The 12,637-nt window shown below is 39.0% G+C and overlaps 1 protein-coding gene across 4 annotated transcripts in view; it reads left to right on the plus strand.

The window, feature by feature from the left end:
* The window catches only part of NBAS (NBAS subunit of NRZ tethering complex), a 461,789-nt gene that overhangs the window by 221,990 nt on the left and 227,162 nt on the right, over nucleotides 1-12,637 (plus strand). For all 4 annotated transcript variants that reach the window (XM_070069748.1, XM_070069749.1, XM_070069751.1 and 1 more), the window contains exons 31-32: nucleotides 4,530-4,642; nucleotides 11,773-11,886. In XM_070069748.1, the coding sequence (XP_069925849.1) occupies nucleotides 4,530-4,642; nucleotides 11,773-11,886 (227 nt within the window). The remainder of the gene's footprint in view (nucleotides 1-4,529; nucleotides 4,643-11,772; nucleotides 11,887-12,637) is intronic.

Below are 12,637 nucleotides of genomic sequence, written 5' to 3' on the forward strand. Positions count from 1 at the left end.
AGCTGATTGCCGTTCATTTCTGGACACACACTTTCTAACTGATTTTCCTTCTCAAGGCAGTTTACAATTTTTCTGAGGATCTGAGTTTCTCATGGAATTGCTGAATTTTTGATTCTGGTTTTATATGCTTTTACTTAAAATTAAAAAAAATCGTTTATTTAGTTGAGGGGGAGAGAGTGAGAGAGAAACACAAGCAGACAGAGGAGAGAGTTTCTCAGTATGCTGGTTCACTCTCCAGATGCTCACAGTAGCAAAGCTGGGCTGGGGCCAAGCTGGGAGCCAGGAACTCAACTTAATACTATACATTTTATCTTCTCAGTTTTCTAGTGAACACTGTATTTAAGGTATTCTGCACTTTTTTTGATGGTGAATTGCCATTCTGTGTTTAAAGAAAATAATAAGATACTTTGAGCCTAATCATTCATGTACTGTTTATTTTGCTGATATAACTGTCTATAATTTTGCAGAATTGAGACACTAGAATACATTTTTAACACACTTTTTTCAGTTATTTATTACATTAATATAAACAGATCTGCAACCTTTTCATATGCTTTTTAATATTATGAATGATTATACTAGTTTTGTCTAATCTTTGGTTGCATATATTAGTTTCGAGTTCCTTTCTTTCCATTGTCTGAGAAGCATTAGAATGTCAAGGTGAAGAAAGTACCTTCTAGAGCCAAGTGCCTATGTACAAATCCAGTCTTGGTCAGTTAGTGATCATGACTTTGGACCAGTCATCAAGACGTCAGGGTGAAGACCCATGAAATGTGGGGCTATTGTGATAGTAACTGAGTCTATAAAACAGGTAAACTCTACCTTTTTGTATAGATGCTGCAGGGTACAAATTCTGGATCAAGGGGTAAGCATGTGTATTGAAAATGTTACCGGTTTATTTCCAATTAGTAGGACATTTAAAGTGTCCTTCTTTCAATAAGTTGTTAGTCATTCCAATTTTTGTCTGTTGAACACCTTTTGATACCTATTTCACGCACTTATTTTTCTTATGGGGTGTTCATCTTTTTCAGACTGGCTTTTAATGGCTTTTATTTTCTGGCATAAGGGACATTTGCCCTTTGCCTGTCTGGAATTTTTTTTAAGCATGAGGTAGTCACAGGCTTTTTTTTTTTTTTTTAAAGATTTATTTATTTATTTGAAAGGCAGAGTTACAGAAAGAGAGAGGCAGAGAGAGAGAGAGAGAGAGGCAGAGAGAGAGAGAGAGAGAGGTCTTCTATCTGCTGGTTCACTCCCCAGATGGCTGCAATTACTGGAACTGTGCTGATCGGAAGCAGGAGCCAGGAGCTTCTTCCCGGTCTCCCTCACAGGTGCAGGGGCTCAGGGATTTGGGCCACCTTCTACTGCTCATGTTTTCTCAAGCCATGTTATTTCTTTGAGAGAGTTGTTTAAAGTAGTTACTGAATCTCTTTTTTTTCTCCCAAGGAATCCCAAGTTTATTTCAAATGATGCAAATATCACAACTTGGAGTTGTTTCTGACCTAACTCCTTTTGGCAAGTGATTCTCAGGGATCTTTTTAAAGTGTTCTTCCTTTTCTCCTACACCAGCATATACCACATTTGAGAAGGGTGCCCTCTGTATATGATGGGCACTTAACTGCCCTCTGTATATGATGTGGCACTTAACTGATTGCTACCTTGAGCCACAATGTATTTCAGTATTTACAGTTATATTGAATATAGAAAATCACCTATACATGTTAGTTGTATTTTTTGGTTTTGAAAGAGTGAGAGAGAGAGGGAGAGGCAGGGAGGTCTTCCATCTGCTGGTTCATTCCCCAAATGGCTGCAACATCCAGAGCTGGGCCAGACGGAAGCTAGAAGCTTCATCCATTTGGGTCTCCCACATGGGTGGCAGGGACCCAAGTCCTTGGGCCATCTTTTGTGGTTTTTCAAGGACTGATATCAGGGAGCTAAATGCCAATGCCAGCTTTGCAAGTGACTGCCTAATTGTTGAAAACATTACTTACTGGCCGGCGCCATGGCTCACTAGGCTAATCCTCCGCCTGTGGCGCCGGCACACCAGGTTCTAGTCCCGGTCGGTCGGGGCGCCGGATTCTGTCCCGGTTGCTCCTCTCCCAGTCCAGCTCTTTGCTGTGGCCCAGGAGTGCAGTGGAGGATGGCCCAAGTCCTTGGGCCCTGCACCCCATGGGACACCAGGAGAAGCACCTGGCTCCTGCCTTCGGATCAGCGCGGTGCACTGGCCGCAGCACGCCAGCCGTGGCAGCCATTGGAGGGTGAACCAACGGCAAAAGGAAGACCTTTCTCTCTGTCTGTCTCTCTCTCACTGTCCATTCTGCCTGTCCAAAAAAAAAAAAAAAAAAAAAAAAAGAAAGAAAAAGAAAACATTACTTACTGGCTAATTTTTTTAATTTAATAATAATTATCCAAAGCAATAGATATCTAAACAGTGCAGAGAGGTTATGTACTGACAGTAAGTCTCACTCCTCCTTCTAATTTCCCAGCTTATTCCTCAGCTATTTTTAAATTAGTTTATTTTGTATCCTTTCATATATTTTATTTTATGCTTTTCTTTCTTAAATAGCAAGTAATTATGAATACATCTCTGTACCTTGCTTTTTTCTCTTATTTTTTACTTCAGAGCTTTTTCCTTAAGAGTATGTATATGCCCCATTCTTTTTTGTTTGTAGAGTATTTCACTGTTTGACTTTTATAGAATTTATTTAATAAGCTTCATATTTGGTATGTTTTCTTTCATTTAAGAAACACAATGCTGGTGAACATCCATAATTTTTTGTCTTTGAATGTGTGTGAACTTATTTGTTCTGTAAATTCCCAAACTAGAATTCCTAGATTTAGAAGTAAATGCCTTTAAGATTTTGATGGAAATCACTTCCCAAATGCCCACAACAACTATTGCTTGGCCTTGTCAAAGCCAAAAGCTTGAAACTGCATCCAGGTTTTCCATTTGGGTGGCACGGACCCAGACCTTTTGTGCTTGAGCCAGCAGTATTTGTGGGGGCTCAACTGATCTAAATCCTACAAGCTTGCAAGAGTAAGTCAGCCTTTATAATTCAGTCTTAGAGATGCTATTCATGGGCCTTGATACCTTCATGTGTGATCTGTGCTATCAGCATTCTTTAGCCCTTTATGGACTGATCTCTGTCTTTCTAGTCTGTGTCCCAGTGTTCCTCAGTATCTTTAAGAAAGTAAATTTTTAAAAATAAGGTTATTTATTATTTATTTGAAAGGCAGAGTTGCAGAGAGAAGGAGAGAGAGAAGAGGAAGAGAGAGATCCATCTTCCATTGTCCCAACCCCTAGTTCACTCTTCAAATGACTGCCATGGTCAGGGCTGGGCCAGGTCAAAGCCAAGAGCCTGGAACTCCACCCAGGTCTCCCACGTGAGTGGTAGGGGCCTAAGCACATGGGCCATCTTCCACTGCTTTCCCAGGTGCATCAGCAGGATGCTGGATTGAAAGTGGATCAGCCAAGGACTTGAACCAGCACTCACATAGGATGCTAGTATTGCAGGTGGTGGCTTAATCCATTGGGCCACAATGCTCGCTCCAAGAAAATAACTTAACTCACTGAACTATCTATTAAGTGCATTTTGTCTGGAGTTTTGAAAATTTGCTTAAAATACAGGGTATCACACATACTTAGATTAGCAAATATGCATTTCTCCTTTATGGTCAGAAAAACCTTGTGCAGTTTCTTTAGTCATTTCTTGTTTCTTTTTGTATACCAAATTGTGACCAAATCAATACATTCCTGTTTTTTTTTTTTTTTTTTTTTTTTGAGAAGGGAAACTAGAAATTTTCTGAATCCTTGTATGTGTTTTGATGTAATCAGTACCTTTGCATTTAGCAGTCAGAACAGCACTGACCACAGAGTTAGGATATTTCACCCTGTGAACCTGCTCTGTGCTGTAAGTGTAACAGCTTGGGTAAATCACAACACCTCTCTGGCCTTGCATTTGGCTTCCTTCCCTAGATAGCAGCTGATGTTGTTTGCCCACCTTACAGGGTTTTTGTGAGGAGCAAGTAAGATAACAGCATCAGGGGCCGGCGCTGTGGAGTAGCAGGTAAAGCCGCCACCTGCAGTGTCGGCATCCCATATGGGTGCCAGTTCAGCTTCCGGCTTCTCCACTTCTGATCCAGCTCTCTGCTATGGCCTGGGAAAGCAATAGACGATGGCCCAAGTCCTTAGGCTTCTGCACTGGCATGGGAGACCCGGAAGAGGCTCCTGGCTCCTGGCTTCAGATTGGCCCAACTCCAGTCATTGCAGCCAATTGGAGAGTGAACCAGCTGACAGAAGACCACCCCCCTTCTCTCTGCCTCCCTGCCTCCCTGCCTTTTCTTTTCTCTCTGTGTAACTCTGACTTTCAAATAAATCTTTAAAAAAAAAAAAACAGCTAACAGCACCAGCAGAATGATGTCAGGAATGTAGTATGCATTCAATAAATATACGTTGTATCACATGTTAAATATAGAAAGATAACTTGGCTGGACATATATTACTTCTTCTTTAAAAACGTAATTTCTCTTAGGTGTTGTTTACAGCTGATAACAGACAGACCCCCTGCTATTCAAGAGGAGCTAGATCTTATCCAGGCCCTTGGGTGTCTTGAAGAATTTGGGGTAAAGATCCTGCCTTTGCAAGGTGAGTTTCCTACTTGGTAGTAACTTATTTTGCACTGATTTCACTGTGTTCCTTCTTAGTTTTTAAGCCAACTAATAATTGATTATTTAATCCATTAGCAATATATCCTACTCCCTGACCCCATTTTTCAAATGAAATATGAAGTAGAAACCAAAAAGAAAAAATGAAGCCAACATTTCACCATAAATTTATTTTTTGAAGTTTACATTTGTAACATTTCAAAAAAATCACATTAGTAACAGAGCAGTGAGGTATTGAATAGAAACAAAAATCAACATTGGTGATTATGAATATGAGTTTGGCTTACATCAGTTTGGTATACATATTGTTTTTGTAGTTTGTTTTAATTATGTATAATTTTTATGCTTATCTCAGAATATTCATAATTAAGTTTTTTTTCTTTTTAAATAAGCCACAGTAGTTCTTTACATTTTTGTTACTACTAGTGCCATCTTAATATTGCTCATTCAGTCATCTAAATGTAAAAGCTGCGTAGGCACCATTCAGACAAACTCCCTGTTTCGCAGTCTCTTGTCTTTCTGCTTTGTGAGGACAAGGTGTGTTTTACAGTGTGTGAGACCCTACCTGAGCATTTCTGACTACTGGGAGCTAGGTGTTCTGTTGCTTCAGACCCTGGACCTCAGTGTGTCAGGGTGCTTGCCTACCTTCCTGCTCATTTGTCATCATCTGTGTTCCTAACTCTGGACATGTTTGGAACTAAGGGTGGGGAAGGTGGCTATCACTGATTCCTTTCCTTTCTGTTTTTTGGTAATTTTCCACCACAGTTGTCTTTCCTTTTTTTTTTCTTTTCTTTATTTCCTAGTCAGATACTGTTGGCCTGTTATAAGTTCCTTGATGTCTTTGTCTCTGTAGTTTCTAGAGTGGGTAGATCTCAGAGTTGGAGCCAGTACAGAGATGGTCAAGTTTTCATTTGTGATTTTACTGAAAGTTAGACTGCTGCTTCTCAGATAAATATATTAGACTTGAAAAAGGTGATATTATCATCACCTTGAATATTATTATTTGGAAATTTGTACACAATTATAAACATTTGTAAAGCAGCTACAGATACTGTGATTGTTAAATCACTAGAAAATTCTGTTTAGTTGTACTACTCATGATTTTTTTAGGCTCAAAGCATTTTTTTAAAACTTTTATTTAATGAATGCATTTTTACATAGATATGGCTTTAGGAATACAGTGGTTCTTTCCCCCAATCCTCGCCCTCCCCCCAGCTCCCAACCCATTTCCCTTTTCCTCTCCCATCTCCTTCCTCATTATGGTTCATTTTTATTATGACTCTTTATACAGAGGACCAACTCCATGCTAATCATACATTTCAACAATTTGTACCCATGCACACATACAACATATAGAGTACAGTGGGGAAAGAATTTGCAGTCGATTTTCATATTACAATTCAGTAGGGACGGAGGTCCTACATGGGGGAGCAAGTGCACAGTGACTACTGTTGTTCGTTTAACAATTAACGCTTTCAAAGCATCTTAAAGTTGTGAAATTTAATCAGTTACTGAAAAGCATGTTTGATTTATCCTCAAATGTCTTAGACCATTAATTCCTTTCCCCTCAAATGTTTATTTAATTTCTGTTTTTAGTCAGGGGATAATCCAGAACACATTTGTGTGTATTTTGGCTATTTATGTAATTCTAGCAGATTGCTATAAAATAATTTTTATAGTCCCTCAAGTACTATTGAAGTTTGAAATATTAAATTGGTTTAATTTTTATATTAAAAATTAATATATACTGATTTTTGAGAAATATTTTATTTATTTGACAGGCAGATTGACAGAGAAAGGGAGAGACACAGAGAGAAAAAAAAAAGTGATTGATTGATCTTCCAGCTGTTGTTTCACTTCCTAAATGGCCACAATGACTGGGGCTGGGCCAGGCTGAAATCAGGAGTAAGGAACTCCATCTGGGTCTCCCACAAGGATGGCAGGGACCCAAGTACTTGAGCCACCTTCTGCTGGTTTCTTGGGTGCAGTGTCTGGGAGCTGGGTTGAAAGCAGCAGCTGGGACTTGAACCTGTGCTCATATGGGATGGTAGTGTTACAGGTAGAGACTTAACATTTTATGCAAACCCTGAACCTTGATTTTCTGTGGTAATTTATTTGCATTGTTTTTGCTGGTAATATTTGTATATCAGCTGTTGGGTTTGCATGTCTACATCTAAATCAGTTCCCCTGCTGTAGCTTCCGAGATATTTTCTGGCTAAGGAGCGTTTTAAGAAAGACTTTTTCCACGCCTTCACGGCTTTCCCTCTTGGAATACTGATTTGGAGTTTCCTATTAGAAGGACTATCAGACAGCCTTCTGGATGTGGAGTTGCAATATTGCCTTTGTATACTGTGTGTTGTGTTTCTCCCAAGGATACAATTTAGATTTCAACTGCTATTTTTTTTAAATCAGCAATACAGACAAATAAAATCACTAGTTATTAGAAATTTATGGTACAAGTATTTTTATTGTAGTCTGCGTACAGTAGTTTATTTTGTCAGATTTGCTTTGTTTTGAAGCTTTCTTTGCTCACACTGTAAAAGTTGCTATTATTCATAAGGTGAAAGCTAGTAGTGTTAGCTACATTTTAATTAAGGAGGTAATAACAAAAACAAAAAACCAAGAGCAGAAATAGCATGTAAAAGTGATTCCCTATGAATTAATCTCTGTGAGAGGTTTTATTTATGCTTGTATGTGTATACTTTTCCTATAATTTGGGTGTTTGTATAAATTTTTCTTAGTATTCAAGTGAGCAGTTTTTTTGGTATTTCATCTATTCTACATATTTCCATAATAGAGTAAGTCAGTGTTCTAGACTTGTCACAGTGTGGTTATGACTAGCCTGGAGCTACTCCTGCCTGTTGTTACTAAGTAACTGTGGGCAGACTTCTTAACATTTCTTTGCATTTGAGTTTCTTCATTTAACAAATGGAATGCTAATAAACATCTTGTAGGATTGCTTTATAAAAGTAAGTCCATATGCCTGCAGAGCCTGGGGTATGGCTACGGCTACAGAAGTGTCAGCTGTCATTCCCGCTGTTGTATTTAGAGGTGTCTTCCCAGGGGAGGAGTCTGGGCGGAGCCTCTGCTGGCTCACTTCCCTCCTTCCTTTTTCTCCATTGTTTTCTCATTCTCCCTCTGGTTCTTTCCCTCCATCTTCAGCATCTCCTCTTGTCCTTCCATTGAGAAAACATTAATTTATGCACCTACTGTATTCTGGGAGTTGAAGTAATCAAGCAAATAAAACCCCCTTTTTGGCTTTAAGGAACACCAGGTCTCCTTCATGCGTTTCAGTTCTGGCTCAGCCACTTTGAGCTGGGTGATGGATGGCAACAGTGTCTTTGTATTTCACCTTTCTAGATGGGGATAATAATAAAACATTCCCCATACATCCTGAAAATTTGAGAGTCTTATTAGAGGACTCCATACTTCATAAAAATTTCTGTGAAGGTATCAGTAGTGATATTAATTACAGAAGCTAACATTTGAATTTTATATCCTAAGTGTACTTTATATGTATTCGTTAATCCTCAAAAAAACCCAGTGAGGTAGTAAGTAGTATTATTAGCAGTTCTCAGATGGTGAAATCCAGGCACAGAGAAGGTAACTTCCTTGGGATCACCTGGTGTATCAGTCCATTTTGTATTACTAAAACAAAAAATCTGAGGCTGGCCAACTTTATACACAAAGTAAGTTTATTTAGCTCACAGTTTTGGAAAATCAGGGCCCTCATCGGTGCTGTCAGAGTCCTGGGCAAGGGGAATGTGATATGGCAAGAGACAGGTGCACCTGTATCTTGATTTCTCTCCCTCGTCTAAAGCCAGCGGCATTCAGTCAGGAGGGCTCCACTCTGATATCTATTCTAATCCCAGTCAGTTCTTAAAGACTGTAGTGAGATTAAGTTTCCGTTTTCTTAGTGAACAACTCATAGTAGGAACTAAATTTCAACACTTGAACCTTTGGGAAACATGCTCAAACTATGTCCAACCATAGCACATGGTTAGTTAGAGATGGAGCTTGGATTCAAACCCAGGTAGACTGGTTCAAGGCCCTGAGTTAGAAAATGGTAGACAATACTCTGCTAACGTAAGGGAGGGAGAGTAAAAGTTCTTTGAGAGGGAATTGAATATGATAATTGCAGTCTGTTGGCATCCCAGTCTCTAAATTTATGTAACATACTTATGTTACTAGTTCTGTACTTTGCTCAGGTTAACAAGGTGACAGAATAATAAACTTAAGTGTTTGGGTGATCCTGTGCCTGGCTGGGAGACTGCCTGCATAGCCCATGCAGGAGGTTAAGTGGTCATGGCACACCATGCCTCCTGGGACCCTAGTCGGGGGTTCAGCACACTGAGCCATACATGTCCTGACTGCTGGTAGGTGGCAGAAGCCCCAGGCACATTTCCTCCTACCCTCACTTCCTGTTGAAGGGCCTTGTAATTGTCAATCAGGTAAATAGCTCCCAGATGTGGCTGGATCATAACCACCTGGAAGGCTACATAGGCTACATGACCTTCAAGCTGATAGGAGAACCTGTAGAGGCACCAGTATCGGCTTTATCCAAAGAATTAGTGTTGCCTTGAACTAGCTACATCCCCTCTGCCTGCCCCATAAAAACTTGTGCCTGATTGTTAATAAACAGACATGTTTACTGAAACTTGTCTCTGGTGCTTCTTGTTGAAGAATGCTGTCTCCCTACCATCCCTATAGTGTGGGCCTCACAGGATGAGCCCACATGAGTGTTTCATTAAACATTCATAAACATCAAGTGGAAGTTTAAGAAAATGATGATGCATTGCTATGTCTGGTTTCAATTTCTCCCTTGATTTTATTGAGCCAGGAAGATAGTGGTTATAGAAGGGAAGCGAACTTACTAGTTATGAAAGTCAAAGCTTCTCTAAGAAGAATGCAAGTTTGTCATCAGTGATGAAAATCCCAGGTTTTTACATATGTAGAATGATGATGAAGTGTTGCTTTGAAAATCAAATTAGAGAATGTAGAAAGTACGTGTGAACTTCTGTGTAATTTAACCCAAGGGAAAGAGCTCATAATATAGTAGCAGATAGTGAGAAGCAGCACCTTACCCTTTTTGATTAATTTATGAAAAAGTTGGAAATATAATGTCTCATTTTTGCTAGACTGTACCATTGCAGAAAACTGAAAAATCTCAGTGGCATGTCATATCGATCTTAGTTCCTGATCAGCACAGCACCACTGTATGAGGCATCCCCATAGCAGAGGGCAGAGATCAATGTTGCAATCCCATGGTGCCACTTAACAGCTTGCTCAGAAGTGGCATATGTCACTTATATCACTTAGATTCACTGCTCTAAAGCTCCTGGGGATAAGCCTCATGTCAGTGGTCAGGTACTTGGGCTACAAATAATTGCAGTGGATAACTGAGAACAGTAATATAGTCTACAGAGGATGTCTTCAGACATACATGTTGGCTATTGTGATTGTGAAGGAAACAAAAGACTGCATATACCTTACATTTGTAATAAAGGCCACACTAGGATGATTGTACCAGTAGTTTTATAAAGAGCCATTCTAATTAAAGGCCTATCTTTAGGAAATTCACACTGAAATACTTAGTAATAAATAACCTAGAATAGATATTTATCTGTATTTGTATGTTTGTGTTTATGTGTGTGTGTGTTGTTTACTGAGAGAATTTTCAAAAAGCCCATGGGTAATGTATCTGATGAAAACACTCTGCATGAGTTTAAAATTTTTTTTACATCAAAACAAGCATCTTTTCATTCAATTTTCCATGAACTTTTTGAAAGCCTGTCATTGAAGGAGGAATAAAGCCATCCTTGTATGATTGCACATGTATTTGTGTGAACAGAGTAAATTCTTAATACATGGTTAATCCTGGTAAGAATTATTGAGGAGTGCTTTGTACTATATTTGCAACCTTTTTGTTACTTCAAAATTAACTTAGAGGTACAAGGCATGTTCTAAAGAGAAGCACCAACTGTGTTCTCTATGTCTGCCACCCCTTACTGGCCTACAAGAACCTTTGAAAAAACAGAATTTGTCAGAAACAGCCATGGATTTAGGAATGGCTAGAACACTGAAGGTATGAACTATGTGTAAGGAGTTAGGTTGAATTCTGGTCTCATCACTTTTTTCAGTGACTGTTGCCAAAGCAGTTACCCTATCTGCACCTTATTTTCCACCATTGAGGATAACAGTAGTACCTGTCTTGTGAGATTTCTCTTTGTAGGATTATTATACAGAAAGCACTTCACACAGGACTTAGGGCAGCACTCATATTAATTTAACATCAGCATTATTACTGTTTTTTGGGGCTAGATTCTCAGGCAACATCATGCTCTGAAAGTTTGACATCTCCAAATAAATACCATTTATTGCTAGAACACACATGATACATCCTTCAATTAAAATATTTTCTTTTTTTTCTTAGTACAAATTGTTTTGATGTGATGTATTTTATTTATTTTTCTGATAGCTTATGTGAGAGGATTAGGCTTATTTTTAGAGAAGAGTTAATAAATAGAACAGTGAGCACTTTGAAGACTCCTACCTTTCAAACTAGTACGATATGGTGGAGATAACAAGTGGATATTTTGAGCATGGAATGGTTTTGGAGGGTGAGGTGTGGAACTGGTATAACAGGAAGTAAAATTAAATGAAGAAAAATTTTCCCTATGTCTTTTTTTTTTCCCTATGTCTTAACACAGTACTTGAAAAGGTAACACATTTCTCCAGTGTCAAAATGATATTTCATTTGATTAGGAAGAAGCAATCCATGTTGTGCATTGCTTATTTAAAAAATTTTTATGTGTTATAAATGTGCCTTTTATTTATTTTTTATTGATCTGGTGACAAAGGCACTTTACATTTCATTTTATTCCTTTGTCTGATAGTAGGAAGATCAGGACACCTTTTTTTTTTTTTTAGTATCCCTGCTAACGAGACTGTATCGTGTCTTCCTTTTGTAGTACGACTGCGCTCTAACTGGTGACAAAGGCACTTTACATTTCATTTTATTCCTTTGTCTGATAGCAGGAAGATCAGGACACCTTTTTTTTTTTTTTAGTATCCCTGCTAACGAGACTGTATCGTGTCTTCCTTTTGTAGTACGACTGCGCTCTAATCGGATCAGCCTAATTAAGGAGTGTATTTCCCAGTCCCCCACGTGCTACAAACAATCCAGCAAGCTCTTGAGCCTTGCAGAGTTGCTGAGGGTTGCAGGTAAGTCTTTGAGAGAAAAAAAAAAAAAAGGCTAAACTGGTAACCCTAAGTGAACCTCAGATGCAACCTTACAGGTTTCAAAAGGATGGGTTGTTTCTAGAAAGTTTGGCCTGTTAAAATACATGTACCTATTTTGAGCTTCTGAAGACAGGTTTATTCAGAATGCCACGAAGGAAATGGTTGTGAAATCTGGAACAGAGTCAGGCTTATCAGCTATAACCAGAAAGGCAGCCTTACCAATTCACAGTCAGTATTCAACTTTGGTTTTACATTTTTTTTTAAAGATTTATTTTATTTATTTGAGAGACAGAGACAGAGAGAGAGGTCTTCTATCCTTTGGTTCACTCCCCAACTGGCCATAACATCTAGAGCTGAACCAATCTGAAGCCAGGAGCTTCTTTGGGTCTTCCACACGGATGCATGGGCCCAAGGACTTGGGCTGTGTTCTGCTGCTTTCCTGGGTGCATAAGCAGGAAGCAGGCTCAGAAGAGGAACAGCTGGAACTCAAATTGGCACCCATATGGGATACTGGCGCTGCAGGATGGGGCTTTAATCTGCTGTACCACAGTGCCAGCCCCTACTTTTATATTTTTGAAACTGAACCATTTATTAAAAAACTGCAATTGCCATTTGGTTGGGTGATAATAAACGCAGTAACAGAGAAGTTAAATATTTTGCTTAGCAAGGTTAAATAGAAGACTGTGGCTTTCAGGAAAAGCTTTTTCACTATGTTTTATGTTTTTTTGCTCAC

This window comes from Oryctolagus cuniculus, chromosome 2, assembly GCF_964237555.1.
Source record: "Oryctolagus cuniculus chromosome 2, mOryCun1.1, whole genome shotgun sequence".
Lineage (NCBI taxonomy): Eukaryota > Metazoa > Chordata > Mammalia > Lagomorpha > Leporidae > Oryctolagus > Oryctolagus cuniculus.